At 52.1% G+C, this 24,217-nt stretch overlaps 1 protein-coding gene across 1 annotated transcript; it reads right to left on the bottom strand.

Annotated features, from left to right (window-relative positions):
- Positions 1-15,086: 15,086 nt before the first annotated feature.
- Positions 15,087-16,214, bottom strand: LOC134620977 (major histocompatibility complex class I-related gene protein-like). The gene has a single exon (XM_063467365.2). The coding sequence runs from the start codon at positions 16,212-16,214 to the stop codon at positions 15,087-15,089; it is 1,128 nt and encodes a 375-aa protein (XP_063323435.2).
- Between the last annotated feature and the right edge of the window lie 8,003 nt (positions 16,215-24,217).

Raw genomic sequence — 24,217 nt, forward strand, 5'->3', positions numbered from 1 at the left:
ACATAGTGTTTGACTTGTATGAGAGTGTGCTGACTGCAGCGATTTGGTCACTTGGTACGGAACAAGCCCCCATGGATGTCGGCGAGGCTAGTGTGCGCCGAAGTAAGCGTAAGAAGGCCCCTATCTCCATAAAATACGACAAACAAAGGAAACGCGAGTCATCGCCCCGACCGCTAAAGCCCAAGATGGAATCTACGAGTTATGACTTTAAAAACATTGGGTGTGACTTAAAGACCGAAACAACATTCTCTGATCCCACTACGCGGATCATTGGCAAAGCTGAGCGAAAGAGTACAGGTTTCACACTGCATAACAGTGGCCAACTCAACAAAAAGTACATCGGTGTACCGAGTTGTATAGTACAAAAAGTGTCGAGTTCGTATGATAGGGTCGTACTTGTGAACTTGGGTTGGAAGTCGCTGCTATCGTGTCTGTACGAGATGCTGACACCTGACGAGGACCCACACCGTGACACTCCCATTCAAACACCATCGTGTCATTGCTTACAATTCGCTCGCCTGGCAGAAAGATATCAGGTCGGTGTGTTGGTATGCTGGTCTCCAGGGGGCATCTACGAACTGTACGGTTTGGATCGGATGAGCGAGGGTGTGTATATAATAGTGGTCGAAAGCGGCGGCAAGTCAGGCCTGGATACAAGCCTCGGTCTTGCAAAATGTTATTACATTATGGCCGGAGGAAACAATGTGGACGCATACACTTATAACCTACTGAACATGGGGTCCCTGACTACAGACTTACCGGCGAACCAGCGCTTTACACACAATAGCAGCATGGCGTGCGTGGGACCGGTCAATGTGGCTATCGAGCGACATGGCACAAGTACAGATGTTATGACGGTTACAACCTGTGATATTGTGTTGAATGCCGAATGAAAATCACACAGACAGTTTGTATGTAAACATGGTTTATTGGCGAATAAAACATTACCCGATACATGTACACCAAGGCTTCTTTATTGTGAGCACTTTCCTCCACGATCTACGTACAACTGTGTGTTGGCAATAACCGATAACCAGATCAGCCAAGCAATGCTACATGTACATTCTCAGAACTTTTTTAACACAGCGGGCACAGACTTTACAGGTAGTGTCACAAGAAACACAGCACACATGACCGCAATCCGACAGCCAGCACTTGTCCTTTCCACACGATGTGCAACTACTGGAGGTTACGCCTGCGGTTGTAATGTTTTTCTTGCCAACGGTTTGCTTGCAAAGAGGACATGCGATCAGCACGGCGTCTTTGTTTCCCAAAGAGTTTATGCACGCTTGGCAACAAAGGTGGCCACACTCTAGATAGACATCACTTTCCTCTCGGCAGACTGTGCATTCGTAAGGGTACGTGAATATGTGATCCTCATCAGGTGGGGGCGTTGTTCTACCTACAGAGCACAAGAAACAACAGTAAGCAACTGTAAGCGACTATGACACACACACACACACACACACACACACACACACACACACACACACACACACACACAGTGTCTTACCCACAACGCACAGCTGATTGTGCTGCCACTGACAAATGGGTGACTCTCCCGAAATGGCGACATCAGCCGCGTCCGCGTTATGGTCGTCATCGTAAGATGCGGAGAGTCGACAATCATCACAAAACCGACCATCGGTCTTCAGCACATCGGTGACCGTGGACAGCGGGTCGCTGTAATATAACACGGTGGGTAACGTTGGGTTGGCGTCCTCCTGGGTTAGATCATCATCCAGGAGAGATGCACCTCTCGGTACACGCTGCGGTGTCGTAGGTATAGAGTACGGCTTGTTTTTCATGGTGCGGTGCTTTGTGCGAACTTTCAGGTATTTCATGCGATGATCAAACGTGTCTTTGGGCCCCGCTGTGGACCGGCCAGTTATCATACCGGGGGTGGCCTCCGTGTAGATGAGGTCCATGCCATGGTCAGTCAGGGCTATACAGGGAGAGTTGGATGACAGGGACATGGTGTCGTTCCACACCGTATCACAATGTATGTCATATCTCTTCAGCAGGTCTCGGATACACGTTGGCTCATCGCATCGGATTTGCAGCAACTTAGTATCACCCGAGTGGCTTTTGACAAGGAGAGTCACGCTGTGGGGCTCCTGCACAGGGGATACATTGTAATAATATTATTATCATCATTATTGTTTTTCCTGTAAACACACATAGCTTACAGTGGGTCAACAGACACCACGAAACAAAATAAAATCACCTTACATGTTTACAATGTAGCTGGAAGATAGTGTGAGAATCACAGGCGATTGTTTTGGCATCCTTTGTCCAACCCTTAGCAGCGACAAGGGCGTTGCAGTCATTCACGTGCTTGTAGAACGAGGCGCCGGAGCATGGAGTCGTCAGTACAATGTACGAATGTGACACTGTTTTGCTTGCGTCTACATAGGTGTTGAGGATTGTATCAAACGAACCCTCCGTTATAAGAACACAACTAGGGTCCACCCACAGATTTCTTGCTCTGCGTAACAGTCGTTTTCTGATGGCATTAGCCGACAGGGAGTTGATTTGCATGCATACTATCGTCAAATGTTGAGTTGGCAGTTGATAGGGTTCTGTGTCCCATCGTGTCAGGCTCCACTTTATAACACCCGAATCCTCGGGCGACCACACATTAATGTGAGCTTTGGGTTCCCAGCACCATCGAATGGCCAATGTTATGTACTCCATGGTTGTCAGCCAGCGAGGAGTGGGGGAAACAGCCCGTGGTGGTGTTTGGGTTTGTGGCACTACAAAAGAGTCTAGCTGAAAACACGCTGTGTTACCTCTAAACTACGAAACTTAAAGGTATCTGGGGTTGAGCTACCCAGCCGACCTGCAGCGCAAAGCTGGCCGACCTGTAGCGCAAAGCTGGCCGACCTGTGGGTCGGCGGCTCCCGACCTGGCTACATTATCCAGCCGACCTGGCTACATTATCCAGCCGACCTGGCTACATTACCCAGCCGACCTGGCTACACTATCCAGCCGACCTGGCTACATTATCTGGCCGACCTGTGGGTCGGCGGCTCCCGACCTGGCTACATTACCCAGCCGACCTGGCTACACTATCCAGCCGACCTGGCTACGCTATCCAGCCGACCTGGGGTATAATCTCATTGTGAAGAATGTGTGATGATCACATTGGACATTCTCGGTGGATCACTGAGAAATATGGCCATGTTAAGCTGGTTGTCCTTGTGGGTGTTGTGCGCTCCAATAATGTCTTTGTCTCTTGACTCAAAAGGTTTGCAGTCACTCATAAAACACTATTTTGTATGTGCATGTTTGCGAACTCGCTTGAATGCCGTTTGTTTCCTGGTGGCTGAAACACTGAACATTGTACATCGAACGTAGTGTTGTAACCTTTATGTGAACAACTAACCAAATGTGTTTCTCTCGTTTAGCTGACACATACGTAACAGCGATATGCGGACAAGACGTGGTCCTTCGCTGTCAGAGTACTACAGCGGGTCTAATTACCCTGGCGGAGTGGAAGAAACCGACCCTATCTGATTATTACCTGTACTTCTTTAGAAACCAGCAGTCTTATGACAGCTACCAAGGTGCTACATTTAGAGGCCGTGTGCAGCTGCTCGACCCATCCATGAGAGACGGAAACTTTTCTGTGCTGCTAAGGAACATCACTGTAGCTGACACAGGGCTTTATACGTGTCGGATTTTGAGTAGAAGGGCCGAAAACACAACAAATGACACGATCAGTACAGACTCATTCAAGCTACTTGTGAGCCTCACAGTTGCTCCTTCGTCTCAGTCTCCACAACCTAGAGGACGCCCTGGTATAATAGCCTCCCTGATCCTGTTGCTGACCGTCATCGCTGTGCTGTGTGGTGTAGTGTGGATCCGCGTAAACCAAAAACCTAAGATCCCTGAGGGTGAAACACGTTCCAATGTATGAGTCTGTATGAGACTGACCACGTTATAAAATATGTCTGTACCAAGGTTTGTGCAGAGAAACTTGTCGGTATCATGTATCGAAAATAAAGACACTGTACTGCAATGTGTAATGGGTGTTATTTTATTGTTACGTACAGTCAAACGGCACACTTCACACACATGCTGGTACACCACATGTCTACACAACCGAAGCCCCCGCTTGGGGGGTTACAGTCTCCAACCAACGTTCTGGGAAGATACCGAAGGCGTGTAAGTTGTACACGGCCAGAATCAGCGAGATGCTGTCCTTCGCCTCGTCGGGTACCGTTGGGCATTCAAATAGTTTTCTGAGCACATCCACCTTGTTTTTGATCACAGCCTCCTTCCCCTCGGTGGAGTCGCACATGTGATATAGCATGTATTCTTCATCAGGCAAGATCAGCCCTTCCTGAACCATGAGGTCGCCTGCGTCATCCACAACTGTGATTTTGTCCAGGAAGCTGCGTTCTCTGACTGCACGCTGAAACCTCGGCAGCGTCGAGCCGATCATGAGCTCTACTGCGCCGGTTAACTTCAACTGTGTCAGTGTCCGTTCTGCAGAGAAATAGACATAAGTATAGAAGCAAAAAGGGTTTTTTTTGTCAAACACGATGGTTATTGTAACGAAAAGAAGCACAGTACCTGTCTTCCCCCGCGGTCCCTGTTCCACCAGGTCCTGGTACAAGAACTTATTGAGTTCACGGACCGCCGACAGTAACACTGTGGCTCGGACCTCATCCTCCATGCTGTGTTCGACTAGAGCCCGTAGGCGATGCACATGGTTTGGTATTTCCATCATATCGGGTGGGACCCCCGGGAGCTCGTCGTTGTATCTTTTGAAAATACGTTCGGTTAAGTGAGTGCATCTCTCTGCAATGTCATGTTGCCACGACCTGAGTTGTTCTACAGCCATAATAACGGTACTGTGTTCCTATAACAATAGCTACTGTCGATTACTCGTACGACTTTAGGGTAGCTTTATCCAACAACGAACGGGTTCCCAACAGATTCACACATCGGCCGACCCGTAGGTCGGCAGCCGCCGACCTGTAGCGCAAAGCTGGCCGACCCGTAGGTCGGGAGCCGCCGACCTGTAGCGCAAAGCTGGCCGACCCGTAGGTCGGGAGCCGCCGACCTGTAGCGCAAAGCTGGCCGACCTACGGGTCGGGAGCCGCCGACCTGGCTACACTATCCAGCCGACCTGGGGTCTAATCTCATTGTGAAGAACGTGTGATGATCACATTGGACATTCTCGGTGGATCACTGAGAAATATGGCCATGTTAATCTGGATGTCCTTGTGGGTGTTGTGCGCTCCAATAATGTCTTTGTCTCTTGACTCAAAAGGTTTGTAGTCACTCCTAAAACACTATTGTGTATGTGCATGTTTGTGAAGTCGCTTGAATGCCGTTTGTCTTCCCTGGCTGAAACACCGTTCGTTGTACATCGAACGTAGTGTTGTAACCTTTATGTGAGCACCTAACCAAATGTATTTGTCTCGTTTAGCTGACACATACGTAACAGCGACATGCGGACAAGACGTGGTTCTTCGCTGTCAGAATACTACAGCGAGTCCAATTACCCTGGTGGAGTGGCAGAAATCAACCGTATCCAGTTGTTACGTGTACTTCTTTCAAGATCAACGTTCTTACGACAACTACCAATGTAACATGTTCACAGGTCGAGTGCAACTGCTCGACCCGTCCATGAGAAATGGAAACTGTGCTGTGATTCTAAGGAACGTCAGTGTAGCCGACACAGGGCTATATACGTGTGAGGTTTCAACCAGAAACACAACAACTGATCACACTCACGTAGTGACCAAGGGACATGTCAACCTCACAGTCACAGAGTACACAAAGGCTCCTTCTTCACACTCTCCACAGCCTAGAGGACGCCCTGGTGTGATAGCAGCCCTGATCCTGTTGCTGACCGTCATCGTCGTGCTGTGTGGCGCAGTGTGGATCCGCGCAAACCAAAAACGAAAGACCCCTGACGTTGAAACGTGTTCCAATGTATGAGTCTGTATGAGTCTGGCCACGTAATGAAATGTATCTGTGCCAAGGTTTGTGTATATGTGCTTGTTGGCATCATGTATCGAAAAGGAAAACACTGACAAAGGCAAATAAAGTACTGCAATGTGTAATGGGTGTTATTTTATTGTTACATACAGTCAAACACCACGCTTCACACTCATGCTGGTACACCACATGTCTACACAGCCGAAGCCCCCGCTTGGGGAGTTACAATCTCCAACCAGCTATAGGGGTCATTGGTGAAGACGCCAAAGGTGTGTAAGTTGTACACGGCCAGAATCAGCGAGATGCTGGCCTTGGCCTCGTCGGGTACCGTAGGGCATCCAAAGAGGTATCTGAGCGCACGCACCTTCCCCGCGGTGGTTTTATGCATGTGATATAGCATACATTCTTCATCGGGTAAGATCAGCTCTTCCTGGACCATGAAGTCGACAGCCGCATCGACAATCGTGATGTTGTCCAGGAAGCTGGCGTCTCTGACGGCACGATGGAACGTGGGCAGCGTGGAGCCGAGCATGCGCTCGGCTGCATGGGTTAACTTGAACTGTGTCAGTTTTCGTTCTGCGGAGATATAGACATAAGTATACAAACAACGAGGTGTTCGTCAAAAACGATGATTATTGCAACGGAAAGAAATACAGTACCTGTCTTTCCCCTTGGTCCCAGGTTCGACAAGTCCTCGTACAAGTAGGGATCAGTGTCACGAACCAGTGACAGTAACACATTGGCTCGCACCTCATCCTGCAAGCTGTATTCGACCAGGGCCTGTAGGCGATGCACATGGTTTTGTATTTCCGTTATACCAGTTGAGGCTAAAGCCTCGTCCTCGTCCGTGTATCTGTCAAAAATACTTTCGATTAAGTGACTGTACCGCTCTGCAATGTCATGCTGCCAGGACCTGAGTTGTTCCACAGCCATAACGGTACCGTATGCAGCGATAGGAGTGTTTATACGTGAGTGGTAACGGGACAACTATTTCAGTAGCTACTCTCGATTACTCGTACAACTTTAGGACAGCTTTATCCGACAATGAAAGCGGTTATCACCAGATCCACACACTGGCCGACCTAGACGCAGGAGCCAGCCGACCTGCAGCTCCGAGCCAGCCGACCTGCAGCTCCGAGCCAGCCGACCTGCAGCTCCGAGCCAGCCGACCTGCAGCTCCGAGCCAGCCGACCTGCAGCTCCGAGCCAGCCGACCTGCAGCTCCGACGCAGGGGTAGCCACAAGAGTGCCCAAGAGACAACTGCTCTCCCATAAGTACACCGCGCAATAATACAGCAAACCTAGCATTCTACAGTGTCTTCATATTCGGGTTGACGACAATGAGCGTGGACAAACTGCACTCGTACAGGCACTCCATCGTCGACAGTTGCTGCTATGAACCTGTAATATACGAGGAGTTCATTCGTCGTCACCCGGACACCGAGCTATCTAGGTCCCTCGAGACCCCGAACCCCATAACGCGAATCCAGGTACTCGTGGACTACTGTCTGGACAACGAAGAGCGCGCCGAGGCATTGCTTAGTATATTACAGACTCACTGCATGCATTTGTATGCCTTGCTAGAAGCATAAGACCCCCGCATATAATAATATAGCAAACCTAGCATTCTAAAGCCTATCCACATTCGGGTTGACGACAATGAGCGTGTGCAAACTGCAATCGTACAGGCACGACATCATCCGAGGTTGCTGGTGTTATGAACGTGTGATATACGAGGACTTCATTCATCTTTACCCGAACACCGAGCCCCCTAACGCCATGAGGCGAATCCGGGCACTCGTGGACTACTGTCTGGACGACGATGAGCGCGCCGAGGCGTTGCTTCGTATAGTACAGACCCACTGCAAGCATTTATACGCCTGGCTAGAGGAAAACGGTCCGAAAGGCCCCCTAGGTACCATTGATAAAAGCACAACGTAAAGAAAACATGAGACGGTCTGTCGATGTTACATGTGTTTCCTTTTGTATCATGTCTTACGGGTTTTGTGTTTTTCCACTAGAGCGAAGCAAAACCACTCACACCTTGACCCCTGCAGCGATGCTCGCCTTGGGGTGGAAAGGGAAGCGACTCAACGGCGCTGAACTAATGGAGGACATGGAGCTACACCAGTTGTTAGCCAGAGTCACCACAATCCAGGACGCCATTGAGGACATGTGGGCAGAAGGCGTGATTCTGGCCGAGGAATACGAAGAGCTTGTTCTCGCAACCAAGATGTCGTGTCAGGAAAACACAATTCGCAAGATGCTTAGTGATCCAGACATACCAGTTGCTACAAAGCACAGTATTGGCCTGATACTCATGTCGCATAACATGCACATATACGGACTGACGGACGAGTGGAAAGGCTATAAAGTGTTTCGAGCTACAGACTCGTAGACTGCGCCCCGTAGCCAACGCACCAGCGAAATGCATATGTGTCGCTCCCGATGTTATTGTGAATGTGAATGTGAATGTTGGCAAAAAGCAAATAAAATCAAGGTGGACGCATACAGGGTTTATGTGGTTTTTTTTATTAGCGTGGTCCGATGTTTATGTTCACAAGTCACGTAGTTACACACTGCATGTTACACAAAGGACAATCTTAGTAGGTTTATCATTGCTTTCATAAGCAATGAAAGCAATGATACCGAACCGTAGCCGGTGGTGTCGTTGTTGTATGCTACACACACATCGTAGCTCAAATGTGGACACGCTTCACTGAATCCCATTTCATCTCTGGCGTTCCGTATACCATAACAAACAGGTCTTCCGCTTCAAGTCGTCTTGGTTGGTGTCACACCACAGCAGGCAAGTAGCTTGCTGCGATTCCGTCTCACGGAATACATCTCCTAAACAAGGCACCACACTAAAGCGCTCGTCCACCAACTCCCGTAGGTCTTTGTCGATCGCCGCGCTTACAAGTTTCCAGCGATTGTCTTCGAACCGGCAGTCGGTGTGGCGGTCTGCCTCTCCTGGTATCCAGCTGAGCGTGAAGTATTCTTTGTAAGCTTCCCACAACTCCTCAGTTAAGCGCTCCATATCCATCGTGTCGTCTTCCAGCAAAAGGGTCAACGTCCACCCTAAGTCAGCGGTGCGATCCACTTGCACGTACCACGCACGGCAGATGGGAGGTCCATTCATGCAATATCTCAACCAAAAATTGCACAGCTGAAACCCGTCCATGCTCAGCGCGCCCAGGTCTTCCACCTTCAGAAGCTGTATATACGGCAGTAACGTGTACAGTTTAGGCTTCTCATCCGCGGTCATCTTGGTCATCATTGAGCTCGAGAGCAAGTGCCTTTTCATAATTCTGTCTAGGCTGGGGCTGTAGAGTCTAGAGGGTTTGTCGATCTTAGAGTCGGGGAAAGCCACCCTGGGATGGTGTATGGTGAGTCGATGAGTACCTGGCATTGTAAGAGATGGTATGCATGTAGTGCGATGTGTGTGACAGTGTCTATATATATATATATACACTCCCCACAGGAAACAGAAACAACACATTTGACTGCGACAGTGACACGGGAGACGTACGAACCATCGGAATGTTACCCTTTGCGATTTTCGTTTTGTGCTGTCAACTGATCAACGCCACTGACGATCCTGCCGTTGTCACAGCTGAGAGTGGACAAGGGGTTGTGATTCTACCATGTCGATGTTCATACACGAGGACCGACATTGTGGGTGTAGAGTGGACGAGAACTGATTTGATGGATGATTACTATGTTCTTGTGTATCGTGATGACCAGTACGTCCCAGACTTCCAACACCCATCCTTTAAGCACCGGGTGTATCTACAGCACAGAGAAAGGAACGAGGAAGACGTGTCTTTGAGTCTGATGAATGTGACAATTGGCGATGGTGGAATATATGTCTGTTCTGCACTGATCGAAGGAAGACATCGTACAAAGCGAGCTGTGAAAACTATCGCCATTATCAAGCTGATAGTGGTCCCTAAAGGCCATAAAAGTGGCAACGAGACCGGATATACGAAAGCTGTCCCTACAGCTCACACGGGAGGCAAGCAGACCAGAAATGTTAGACTAACAATTGGATTGACCTTAGGCCTAATAGTTGTTCTCATCATAGTTGCTATTGTATGTGTAATACACAGAAGAAACAAGACTGTATGTCCACCGCGAGAGCTTACGGTGTAATGACGGGGAGTGTTTGAAATGTGTCAAAGTTTCAACAGAACACACCATGCGAACCGTACCCATTATACGGTGTTATTATTGCGTATTGGTGTTTTGAACATGACATAACAATAAATGAAGGACGAACACACACAGACAGAGTGTCGTTCGTTTTATTGCTTGCATTGTACACAGCTGACATTATGTTCACGATCCATGTAATGGCAGTACGTGCTGCCATTGTAGAGCAAAGGCTTGTTCATCAAATGGATATACAAGATATCGACCGATATTAGGAGTCTGTTCTGTCCTTGTTGTGTGTGGGTCATGTAATATCTGTGCAGTACAATAAAAGCTGAGACATACTGTTATTGTGTGGTGTTTTACACTGTTTCATTTGTGTTGACAACTCAATCATACACTGAGCTGGGTTTGATACCTTTATACACCAAATGTGAAATGAAAAGCCCGTACAAGATCACAGTGTACGTTTGTTTATTCACAAATACTCATATACAAATACTCACATTACATATACAGTTTTATATCACAAGTAAAATAGACTTATCGCGGTGGTGGCCTATACAAAAATATACACACACACACTGCATGAAAAGAGCATGAAATATCCCCCTTTGTCTCCCCCCCATCAGCAACGCCGTGCCATTATGTCCGGTATCTGCTCGGCTAAAAACTCCTCTGGGTAGAGCTTAACGTTCTGAAGCTTGCGCTTTAGCAACTTGACAGCAGTCTGGGATATACCCTTTATGTGGAAAATCGGTGTTATGCGTACCCTCAGAGGGTACGGGTTCATCTTGAGCGTGCTCTCCCACTCGCTCTGTCCCCCGAGGTCGTCCCCTCCTATCTGCACGTATTGAGACTGTCTGGATATAGAGGACAGCGCTTTCTTCTGATACTCTGACAGCCCTTCCGTGTTACATCGTGACGTGCTACCACCGGCGCTAGCTCCTACACCAAAGCCAGAGACTTCGGCTTTGGCTCCCTTCTCTCTGCAGCGCTCAGCGGCATCGTTCAAGCTGTCCTCAGCGTCCTTGTTGCAGGTAGAGAACACCTCAAAAGAGCTGTAGTATCCGCCAACCTCCACTGAGCTTACGAACCCATAGCCCCAAGTGTCCAGGAACTCATCGATGTATCCGTCTGGGTCTCGGTTAAGCTCCTTCACTGACACGCGGAGTGCAGTGGTGGGTTCGTAGGACGAGAAGGTCGCGCTGCCCACTTGGCACTGATACGACGATGACGAGACTGAAACTCTGTTACTCGAAGCTACCGTCCTCTCCATCGACCTCTCCACGGCATCGGTCTTACTGAACGTCACTTCGGCCGAAGCCGTTACACCCAGCATGGACCCCGACACCTCTGCGTGACCGGAGACAGAGTCCTTGCTACCATGGGATTGCTTGATCTGCGACGCGTCACCAGATGCTCTCTTGTATTCTCTGCTACCCCTCAAACACCTGATGGCCTTGTGAAACTTGATATTGGCGGGCACCACGAACTCATTTTGTTTCCTGCATCTATTCAAGAACCCCGAGAGCGCTAGGGCCTCCAAGTTCCCAACTCCTTTGCTTGTCACAGTGTAGCCAAGCGGAAAGGTGTACACAGAGATGACCGAGTCGCAATAGGTCATCAGCAATCGGTCTGTTGCATACAGAGTTCCAACCATAAGCGTGCCCAATAGGGTGACAGTCGTAACAGCATACAAGATGATAGTCACTCGGACCCCCGCTATCCTTCGCTTGCCGATTCCACGCACGTGGTCATGGTCACTCAGCGGTCCTTCGCAGTTGGGTTTATCCAATACGACATTGTCGGGTACTTGGTCGTAGTCCCTCCGCGGTCCTTCGCCACTGGGTTTATCCAAGACGACATTGTCGTCACGCAATACAGCGAGTACCACTGCAGGTGCTCTAGCTGGTCTACTCGGTCGTACAACTAACCTTGTGATATAGTCGTCGACAGCCGATAGTCCAACACGGCATTCCTTCCCAGCGCGTACACACACAACGCGTAGCACACTGTGATATCTGAAGCTTAGGCCACATATCAGTAGCAGCACAAGCGCGACACACACAGCAGAGATAATCCCCGAGGTTGATGTCCTGGTGTCAGACTCCTCAGACACAAGCGGAGGGGCAACGGTGTGCTCTTCTCCTTCAATGCAGGTTATACATTCGTCACTAGAGCAGTGGAATCCGGGCTTACACACACATCGGAGCCGTGTAGTCGGGCTGTACAAAATGTACTTGGGCTCGTACGTGTCGGACCACAGCGGTTGCCCGTTGGCAAATTTAGGACGCGCACCCCTTTGGCAGACAACCGCGGTGCCTCCGCTAGAAGGCCAACACGGCATACAGTAGGTCGCAAAGCGTTCCAGCTTTGAACATAATGGTGCCTCAAACGTTGGATATGTTCTATACAGTGCTCTTTTACTCCGATCTTCTATGGTTCTAATGGAGTGTCGTCCATCCATGTAAAAAAAGGCGTACGTTAAGCTGGAAGAACTGTTCAGGTATATAAAGTTTTTGTTGGGATCGCAGTAGGGTTGTACCATACACCTAGTCAGTCTGTTGGGCTTGTCCATGTATTCGTATAGGAGACAAGGCAAACACCGGGGTTCCTCACAATCCGCCCCAGCTACCATCACCGTGGCAGGGCTACACATACAGCAACCGGCTCTGTCGACCCTACAGTTTTGTGCTGTAGTTCCACACAGAAACACGAGAAACATAAGCGAAAGACACATCGTGTCCACAATCAATGATCAGAGAATGCATCCTCAAAGGATGGGTGTTATTACTAGCCCCAGGCTACCTATACTCAACCGACCTGCAGGTCGGCCAGCTTTGCGCTGCAAGTCGGCGGCTCCCGACCCACGGGTCGGCCAGCTTTGCGCTGCGAGTCGGCGGCTCCCGACCCGTGGGTCGGCCAGCTCTGCGCTGCGAGTCGGCGGCTCCCGACCCGTGGGTCGGCCAGCTCTGCGCTGCGAGTCGGCGGCTCCCGACCCACGGGTCGGCCAGCTTTGCGCTGCGAGTCGGCGGCTCCCGACCCATGGGTCGGCGACAAGGCACTGTGACTGTGATTAAATACTACCCCAAACAGGCCGCTTTATCCCAACAGTCTGCCACCGCTGAGAGAACCCGACAGCGCACGGACACAGCTCGCTCCCATACGTAGACATCAGAGTCACACAGAAGCAGCTACGGCTAACTGTCAACTATGAAGACATCGGTTTACACTATCCTGTGCTTAGGAGCGTTGTTCTACTCCACCAGCTGCAGTTCCACCAAGAAGAGCTACAGTGCGACATGTCTGAACGGTAAGACCGTGACAGTGGACGCGTCCAGTGTGGGCCGCACGTCCGCGTACAAGACGTACAAGCAACTGGTGTGTAAAGCCTGCGCCGTGCAACGGTGCGAGGACACCAGGCTGTTCAAGGGGTACTCCAAAAAGGACGACAACAGTAGAATCCTCACCTCCAGCCTGCAAGGGCTGCAGTTGAAGAGTTACGGCTCGACCCAGGCCAAAGTGTCATACAAATGCCCCAACACAGAAACCCTAGGGTCCGCTCAATGCCAAACCGCGCAGACGCTGAAAGAGTGCCTGGTGAAGCTGTGCCAAGAGTGTTCCTCGACAAACTGCGAGGTGTACGCGGGCTCGACGAAGGTCAGCTCGGGCAAAGTGGCTGTAGCCAAGGGTGTGTATAGGATCGACACCAAGGCCTCGACGGCGGAGAAGCTGAAGAAGAAGCTGGAGGCCGTCAAAAGGATTGCAACGTCCGATAAAGCAAAGGGGGCAGCTAAAGCCATAGGAGCCGCTGTGGTCAGCAACAAAGATGTCATTATCAAGTTTGCCAAAGCCATCGGGGTACCCGAGGAGAAACTGGCGACCATTCAGCAGATAATAAAAGTGGGAAACAGCCTGTACGCAAAAGACCTAAACGGCGCACTCACAGCTGTGGCCGAGCTCACGGGTCACCCTTTGACCGAAGAGGAGGAAAAGAGCATCGACAATGACATGAGCGAGGACGAAGAGGTCGAGTATGCTGGCGTGCTCGCTGCTCTGAAACAGGAGACGGCTCGCGTCGAGAGCGGGCAAGACTTGTATCAAGACAGCAAGGACTCGTTCTTGACAAGTTACGGATTGTACATAGCTATCGCTGTGGTCGTTATAGTTGCAATAGGCAGCTGCGTGTGCTGTGTGCTATGCTGCAGGATGTGCTTGAAAAAGAAGAAAAGGGACAACGTGAACTATAGCGTGCAGCGGCAAAATCCGTAAGAAATGACAGTGTTGAATATTGTGTGTTACAGTTGGTTTTGTATTCCATGTAGCATTACCGTGGTCATGAAGTATTGCGTGTGCCATGTAATAGAAAAGACCATTATACTCTTGTCTTTTCGTATCATGTTTGTATCCAACTTAGGATTTTTTATACACTGGTGTTACATTGTATGCTGTGTGTTTTATACTGTTACATTTTGTATTGCAGTCAATATACTCCCATGTAATCGGCGGTGACATTGTTATACTGTTGCGGTGAATGAAGAATGTAAAATAAAGCAGAGTCCTATGAAAACAATGTGTTGTATGCACAGATGTCGTGGTTTGTGGTCTATGTTATGTTGTAGAAAATAAAGTGCAGTAACACTCAATGGTGTCTGTTACCATCACTGTACAACACATGCATATCGTCCAATGTTGTTAGCCGTGGAAGAGGCATTCGGTCCTCAGAAAGACTCGACCCCAACCGGTATGGTTTCCTCCACTAATGCACGAGTTAGAAACGAAACAAGCCATGGTCAGTTGGGAAAATAACATTTTAATGTTTTGTCATAACGCACACAACACACAATCAATGAGTGATACCACAGTCAATCTGGGACTTGAAAACTTGCTCTCACACATAGACGTAAACACCGCAGTAGAGGTTGTATTGACAAAAGGGACATACACAAATACAAGGCACTCTAGAAAATATCAAACTCCAGATGTCGTCTCATGTTTTAGGCCACGGTGTTGTGGGCAACAGTTGGTTTGGTTTACAATTTGTCCAGTCCTCCGTTTGCGTACGATACACACCACCACCACCACCACCAGACACAAAGCTACGGTGCACAAACACACCATTGTCGACAGTAAAACAGCGTTCGGCCAGCCGATTGTTCGAAGACTTGTGCGATCCCCCGCTCGCCAGTGTTTGACAACGTGATACAGCGTGTCTTCCTCCAACACGTCGCAGGTGAAGTTCCCCGTGTCAGATGGTAATATATCCACAGCGATCCGTCTCTGAAACGTGTCGTCGTTGTTTGGGAGAGTGTCACACACTTTAAGACCGTCGTCCGTATTGAGAACTCGGCCGTTTCGCATGAGCCTCATCGCAGGCGTGTTTGTGGGAAAACCAGAGGCCAGACAAATCAATGTGAGAGTAGTGCCGTTTGTCTTCCGTGTAAACAGGTACACGTCAGGGACGGTTGCCCTTTCTCTGAGCTCCTGTTTGCTGTATCCAACAAACCTAGTCAACCATCCGATACACTCGTCGCGCAAATAGCCGCTGGTGTATTCGGTCAATACGGTCACGCCGTTCCATTTGTCCGCGATGGGTTTCGCCGCTTCGGTCGCAGCTGACCACCTCAGTGTAACATAATCGAAAGACATGAAATCGTCACCGTCGTAAGCGTACTTATCCACCCCGCGGACAAACTGCAGCCTCTCCTCGGAGGGGTTCGTTTCACCGTAACAGCCGTGCAACCACTGTAGAACATGCACATCTCCATCGGACGCAGAGTGTCCCGTCCGAGTCATCACGGCATCTAGGTTAACGCCAAACCATTGCTGCTTGCTGAGGCGACTCTGCGTGCCCTTATCCAAGTAGTCGGTGGTTAAGTGTTCTCTAGCCCAGATTGTTGTGGGGGTTTTCCGTGGGTTGTCAGTGTCAAAACGGTCAAAGGGTTTACCGTCCAGTAGACCTATTGCTGTAAACTTGTGCACACCCGGCAAGCCGAGGTCTGCGGACATCGCTGTATAAATGTAGATCAGCGAATGAGTTGCCGAATTCACGTTCAGCATACGAGTGACAAAGTACAAAAACACATACCACGCGTCCATCGTAAGAGCTACCTCAATTATGTGCGGTGTGCAAATGCAAGTCAGTCCAACTCTCCCAGTGTTCGGGCAAATACGCTCGCCAATTTTTCGCGGCCATCTCGCAACAAAGCTGGCTGTCCGACCGACAATCCCACCCCGGGCTGTTGTGTTTGGCATCGACCACATATACCCAGCGAAGACCTAGCCATTCACACGTGTGTCGGTCTTTTGTAAGAAACGAACGCTGTAATCGAGAGGCCTCTCACTTACAGTTGTCCAACGTGTGTGATTTTGTATACAAGTACAGCACGGTAAACGCAGAAGCGGGGTGTGCGTGTTTCACCGCAATGGCAAAAGTCAGTGTTTTGCGCTGTTAGAAGAGCGAGCTGACAGACTAGACTGAAATGAGAGTCCCACACATAACAACAACATGTAACATTTCATGTAGGTTTATTATGACAAGCAGTGTGATAACAAGCCGATACAATACATACAATACAGTGAACACTTTGCCCCCGTTTTACTGTTCGGGGTACCAGAGCCTAAGAGTTGCGGCCTTTCGCCTCACATCGGTGTCGTTGGTCTTGCACCACAGAAGACAGTCGCTGCCGTTGAGTTCCGTCCGAAAGACCTCTCCCACACGCGGCATCGCGGCCATCCGCTCGTCGACCAGCCGTCCAAAACCACCGCGTTCGTCCTCGATTGCGACAGACATGAGTTTGTCCTCCTCGACTTCATATTGGCAGTCGTCATACGCGATCTCAGGTTTGCGCCTGTCACCCAGCAAGCCAGGCTGCTCGACAACCCATCTCGATCCAAAGTAATCCCTATAAGCAAGCCATAGCTGTCGAGCGAGCGCTTCTGCGTCCGCCGCCGACTTGCCCTCGTCTTCTAACAGCACGGTCATACGCGATCCCACCTCTGCCACTTTGTCCACGTACACGTACCAACGAGCCCATCCCAGCAGCAAAGCCTTCAGTTTGCAATGAAGCCAAAAGTGCACCATGTGAAAGCCGTCAAGGCACAGAACACTCAGGTCTTCCAGGTCCATAAAGTCTATGCAATTGGGACAGAAATCTCCCCATTCCTCCGGGTCCTTGATCCTCTCTAGCATCTTGCCCGACACCATGTGTATCTTCATGATGTCGTCGGCCCAAGGGCTATACATCTCCCAAGGCTTGGTCCTTTCTCCGCCCGGGAAGACCAACCTGGGGTGCGTCAAACGTATGCTGTGCACTTGCGGCGTCACTGGCTCATCGGGGTACCAGAGCCTAAGAGTTGCGGCCTTTCGCCTCGCATCCGTGTCGTTGGTCTTGCACCACAGAAGACAATGGCTGCTGTTGGGTTCCGTCCGAAAGACCTCTCCCATACGCGGCATCGCGGCCATCCGCTCGTCGACCAGCCGTCCAAAGCCACCGCGTTCATCCTCTTTGTCCACGTACACGTACGAAGTGACACACATAAGCTTGTTCTCCTCGACTTCATATTGGCAGTCGTCATACGTGGTCTCGGGCTTGCGCCTGTCACCCCACAAGCCAGGCTGCTCGACGACCCATTTCGATCCAAAGTAATCCTTGTAAGCAAGCCATAGCTGTTGAGCGAGCGCTTCCGCGTCCGCCCCCGCCTTGCCCTCGTCTTCTAACAGCAATGTTATACGCGATCCCACCGCGGCCACTTTGTGCACGTACACGTACCAACGAGCCCATCCTAGCAGCAAAGCCTTCAGTTTGCAATGAAGCCAAAAATGCACCATGTCAAATCCGTCTAGGCACAGCACACGCAGGTCTTCCAGGTCCATAAAGTCTACGTAATGGGGCGCCATATCGCCCCATTCCTCCGGTTTGATCCTCTTTAACATTTTGCCAGACAACATGTGTATCTTCAGGATGTCGTCGGCCCAAGGGTTATACAACTTGGAAGGCTCTGTCATTTCTCCGCCAGGGAACACCAACCTCGGGTGCGTCAAATGTATGCTGTGCACTTGCGACATCACTGGCTTTGCTGCTGCCGTTGCCGCTGCTGCTGCGTTATGCGCCGACACTGTCACAGAGTGAGCTTCACTGGCTTACAATCTCATCCATACAGCTTTTATACCATGCCACGGTGCGTAACCTTCCCAGGTCGGGGATAATGCACCCATCCGTCTCGTCGCACGGTGTCTCCAATGCAGCACTTTCGCTCTCCTTGGTTTCGGTGGGTATTGCATCGCAGACACAGAACGGAACCGCAGTAACCGTAAGATCGTTCTCTTTAGTGAAAGAGAAGGATCTTAGAGGGAAAACTCATGTACTGACACAATGAAGACCAAGTGTCACAGGCTGACTACTAGCCACTTTCCCCGTTCCGCACGTCGACATATGTGGCTCACGATGGAGTCGTTCGATCGCAACGGCAAGAAGAAGAAGAAGAAGAATAAGAATAAGAGGATTCGCCTCTCCCCAGCAGACCACGGTACACTCGAGGAGTATGTACTGGAGGGGCGATCGACACGGGCAACAACAGAGCGTCCCGAACCGGTGCAGGGCCCACCCGAGAAATACTGGGAGAGATACAAAAGGAATGCAGCGGTTCAAGCCGTGGCTCCGTTTGACAAGACGTGCATATGTGCCGCGTGCAATGCCGGAAACAGCGCCCGCTACGCTCCCGATGTAACACATGAAACGCCACGCGGCAGAACAAACACATCGAGACTCGTATTCCAGCACTACGAATGGATTTTCCATCCACCGCAACCAAGTGACCTCCGGCCCAGCTATCCCCAATGAAGCACCTTGCCAAGGCGGTGTGACGGAACACCAAACGTGGACCAATCTCCTATGTCAATGGACAGTGCGCCTCCGTTCGCCTCGCACCACTCGGTGTAATGCGTGCTTCCATTTTGCAATACACCCCGAGTCAAGAACTTACTACAACGTTTTCAAGTCAAGCGTTTTCACATTCTTTGTAATGTAATGTCACGACAATGAAGAATAAAGAGCGCTGGATGTAAAAAATGTGGTGGTTCTGTCTCGTGTGAGTTTGTTTGTGTCACAAGTGAATTTGTCTGTCGACCAAGCACCTCATCGAGAAATGCGCACAACATTTCCCCGATCTGATCCCAACAGTGCCGAGCAGAGAGCAAAACAGGGCACCCAGACACTCTCAAGCGACTCCAGACACTGTCAGGTAACTCTAGACATTCTCAGGTAACTCCAGACACTCTCAGGTAACTCCAGGTACCCCCGCACACCCCTCCTTTCCGCCGGCAGGGTCGATCCGCCCAGCGGAAATAAGTTAGTTTTCGCGCAGGCTCTATGGCGCTCGGCCATCGGAGGCCGCTGTTAACCCTGATGCTCCCCGGCGGGGTCCGGTCCGATGTGGTGTGGTCTGGTGGGGTCTGGTCTGGTGGGGTCCGGTCTGGTGGGGTCCGTGTGTGGTGGGGTCTGTCGTCCGGGGGTGCGCTGGTCCCCCGCGGAGGTAGCAAGGGGGTCGGGGTCTCGCGAGCCCCCCGGGGGAAGGATAGAGTGAGTGAGTGGTGGGGGGTCGCGATGGTGTGCGTGTGCGCGTGGCGACGGTGGCGAGGAGAAACACCCTAGCGAAAGCGGAGCGCGTGTCGCGGCGAGATGATAAGAAAGTGTACGGCGGGTACTAAGCCCGTTGGTGTTTGGTCACGGAGGCAAGGGCTCCAACAAGGAGAGGGAGGGGGTCTCGTTAGACAAAGACAATGTCACGCACTAGACCGTGGGAGGGAAAGAGCACTAAGCTCGGCGGTACAGGCGTAGCGCTTTCGCCTTCGGCGTCACGGTGGTCGTCCTCCTCCTCGCCATCGCCATCGCCATCGCCATCACCGCCGCCGCCACCGCCATCGCCACCGCCATCGCCACCATCGCCACCTACGGTTTCGGCCTACACGGGCTCGGCTCCGGCGGCTGGGTTGTTGCGACCGGCCACGTTCCGCTATCGAGGCCTAGGGGTCGAGGAAGACCAAAAGCAGCAGCAGCAGCAGCAGCAGCGGCAGCAGCAGCGGCAGCAGGAGAACTCGGAGTTGGAGGATGAGGAGGAGGAGGAGAACTCGGAGTTGGATGAGGAGTTGGATGAGGAGGAGGACGAGGAGGACGAGGAGGACGAGGAGGACGAGGAGCAGCAGCAGCAGCAGCAGCAGCAGCAGCAGCAGGAGGAGAACTCGGAGTTGGAGGAGGAGAACTCGGAGTTGGAGGAGGACGAAGAGGAGGCCGAGGAGAACGAGGAGGACGAGGAGGACGAGGAGGCCGAGGAAAAAGAGCAAGAGACCGAGGGGCATAACGACTCGACAGCCCGAACGCCGCTCTCAGAGGAGGAGCGCTTCTACTCGGAGGCTCAGGAGGACGAAAACGACGGGGTGGCGGACCATAGGTATTTCGCGGAAGAGGAGCACGATTACGATACGGCGTTGCAACTCTGCCGGGAAGGCGGCTCGCTGGACGGCGAGTCGAACCGCCGCGACGGAGAGGAACGGGAAGAAGCAGACGCCGAACCAGGGCGGGGGACTCGGGAGCTTTGGCAAGAGCAAGAGGATGACGAGGACGACGAGGACGACGCCGGCCGCGCTGCAGGTGGCGTTCGCGGCGCGAAACTCGGTGAAACTCGCGACGCAGATGTAGCCGATGATTACGACGACGACGAAGAAGACGAAGACAAAGACTATGATGATGATGATGACGATGATGATGATGATGAAGAAGAAGAAGAAGAAGAAAAAGACGACGACGACGACGACGACCTCGACCCGCGAGGACGAGGCCCCACCGAAGAGGCCCTCGCGGCGGCGCGAGACGAGGCCTCCGCGTTCATGGCCTACTTCCCGCCGGAGATAGAGGACTCGGTGATCGCCATGACCAACCTGGAAGCGGACAGGCGCAGGCCCGCCATCGACGGGTGGAAGCGCATGGGCCGCGTCGAGTTCCGGGCCTACGTGGGGCTGCTGGTGCTCGCCGGCGTGTACAGGTCCCGGGGAGAGGCCTGCGAGAGCCTGTGGGACGCCGAGAGCGGCAGGTCTGTGTTCAGAGCCGCCATGCCGCTCAAGAGCTTTCGAGCCTACTCGAGCGCGCTGCGCTTCGACGACAGAGAGACCAGACCAGCCAGGCGAGGCGAGGGAGGCGACAAACTGGCCCCCATCAGAGCCGTGTGGGACGAGTGGTGCGCGAGGCTGCCCGCCATGTACCGCCCGGGACCGGAGGTCACCGTCGACGAGAGACTGGTGCCGTTCAGAGGTACGTACTGTTGTTTGCGCGCGTGGTGTGTGTGTGTGTGTGTGTGTGTGTGTGTGTGTGTGTGTGTGTGTGTGTGTGTGTGTGTGCGCGTGTGTGTGCGTTGTGTGCTTGCGTGACTGGGGGATGAGAGGAGGAAAAGGCAGCGGGGAACGGCGACAACGGTGGCTCGCTTTGTTGTATATTCGTGTTGGGTTCTGCGTTTGTGCTGTTACATGACCGTATATCTTCCACGCTTGCACGCGCGTTCTCTGTCAAACTGACGTCTCTTCTTCCGTTTCTGCCCCAATCTCTCCCCACTTTCCCACATCTCTCTCTCTCTCTCTCTCTCTCTCTCTCTCTCTCTCTGTCTCTCTCTCTCTCTCTCTCTCTCTCTCTCTCTCTCTCTCTCTCTCTCTCTCTGTCGCCATCATCAGGAAGGTGTCCGTTCAGACAGTACATGCCCAGCAAACCGGCCAGGTACGGGATCAAGATATGGGTGGCGTGCGACGCGCGCTCCAGCTACGCGTGGAAGATGCAAGTGTACACCGGCAAGCCCGACAAGCGCGGACCTCCCGAAAAGCACCTGGCCGCTCGAGTGGTCGTGGACCTCACCGAGGGATTGACGCCGGGACGCAACGTCACGTGCGACAACTTTTTCACCTCGCGCGAGCTCGCCGACAGGCTCTTTCGCGAAAGAGGCCACACCGTGCTGGGCACTCTGCGAGCGAACAGACCCGAGATCCCCAGAGAGCTGCGCTGCGTCAAGGGCAGGGCCGTGGGCTCCGTGGAATCCGTGGTACTCGCGGGCTCTGAAGCAGGCGGCGGCGGTGGCGGAGGAAGAGGAGGAGGAGGAGGAGGAGGAGGAGGTGGTGGCGGAAGAGGGCCAGACACCATCATCCTCTCCTACGTGGCCAAGAAGAACAAGAACGTGCTGCTCCTCACCACCGCTCCTCGCTACCACCACCACCACCACCACCACCACCGACGCTCCGGCCCCGAGCCCCGGCCTAGCCGCCGCCGCCGCATCAGCAACGGCAACGGCAAAAGCAACAGCAACAGCGACGACAGTGGCAGCAGCAGCAGCATCGGCGGAAAACCTCCCTTGGTGCTGCATTACAACCGCACCAAGGGAGGCGTCGACAACCTGGACAAGGTCGTGAGCACGTACAGCTGCAGGAGAAAGACCTGCAGGTGGCCCGTGGCCCTTTTCCACAACATGGTGGACGTGGCGGCCTACAACGCGTTCGTGCTCTGGAGGGAAATTCACCCCGACTGGATGGCGGGCAAGCTCAACAAACGACGGCTCTTCCTCGAGCGACTGGGCAAAGCGCTCGTGCGCCCCATGATCGAAGCCAGGGCGTTAGCGCGAGGAGGAGGAGGAGGAGGAGGAGGAGGAGGAGGAGGAGGAGGCCGAGTCGCGGCCCGAGGTACCACTGCTGCTGCTACTAGTACTACTGCTACCGAGGCCGACGATGCCGACGCCACGCCGCGCCAGTCCTCTCCGGTCAAGAGGCGAAGGTGCCGCGTGTGTCCCAGGAGCAAAGACGTCAAGACCAAGATCCTGTGCCGCGAGTGCCGAGCGCACGTGTGCATCAACTGCGCCGTCACGTACTGTCCCAACTGCGCCGCTTCACGCACCGCCGCTTCCCAGACGCCGCCGCCGCCGCCGTAGTAACACAAGCGCCCCTCGGGGGTCGCTAGGACCCCCGCTCCCACCCTAATCATCATCATCATCATCATCATCATCATCATCATCATCATCATCATAACACACGTGCCCCTCGGGGGTCGCTAGGACCCCCACCCTCATCATCATCATCATCATCATCATCATCATCATCATAACACACACGACCCCCACCGTAAACATCATAACACATATGCCCGAGGGGGTCCTAGCGACCCCCCCCCCCCCAATCATCATCATCATAACACATATGCCCCTCGGGGGTCCTAGTGACCCCCCACCCTAAACATCATCGTAACACATATGCCCGAGGGGGTCCTAGCGACCCCCCCAATCATCATCGTAACACATATGCCCGAGGGGGTCCTAGCGACCCCCCACCCCCACCCCCAATCATCATCGTAACACATATGCCCCTCGGGGGTCCTAGCGACCCCCCACCCTAAACATCATCATCATCATCATCATCATCATCATCATCATCATAATAACACACAGGCACCTCGGGGTCGCCACGACCCACGCCCCGAGAACAGCCGGGCGCACAAGGGTTAAAGTCAGTCATATATCCACAAACACAACAAGCTGAAAGTCAGGGATGCTGCTCGGTTTGCAGTCCTGAATATCACGGCACAAGCAGGATTCACTGCACTGTTAATGTTAGCTACAGTGGGGCAAAAAAGTATTTAGTCAGCCACCGACTGTGCAAGTGCCCCCACCTAAAATGATGACAGAAGCCAGTAATTTGCACCAGAGGTACACGTCAACTGTGAGAGACAGAATGTGAAAAAAAACCCCATGAATACACATGGTAGGATTTGTGAAGAATTTATTCGTGAATCAGGGTGGCAAATAAGTATTTGGTCAATAACAAAAATACAACTCAATACTTTGTAACATAACCTTTGTTGGCAATAACAGAGGCCAAACGTTTACTATAGGTCTTTACCAGGTTTGCACACACAGTAGCTGGTATTTTGGCCCATTCCTCCATGCAGATCTTCTCCAGAGCAGTGATGTTTTGGGGCTGTCACCGAGCAACACGGACTTTCAACTCCCGCCACAGATTTTCTATGGGGTTGAGGTCTGGAGACTGACTAGGCCACTCCAGGACTTTCAAATGCTTCTTA

This window comes from Pelmatolapia mariae, linkage group LG3_W (assembly GCF_036321145.2).
Source record: "Pelmatolapia mariae isolate MD_Pm_ZW linkage group LG3_W, Pm_UMD_F_2, whole genome shotgun sequence".
NCBI lineage: Eukaryota > Metazoa > Chordata > Actinopteri > Cichliformes > Cichlidae > Pelmatolapia > Pelmatolapia mariae.

Excerpts from the sequence above, each read along its gene's own strand:
- LOC134620977 (XM_063467365.2), bottom strand. The coding sequence starts at position 16,214 with ATGGACGCGTGGTATGTGTTTTTGTACTTTGTCACTCGTATGCTGAAC.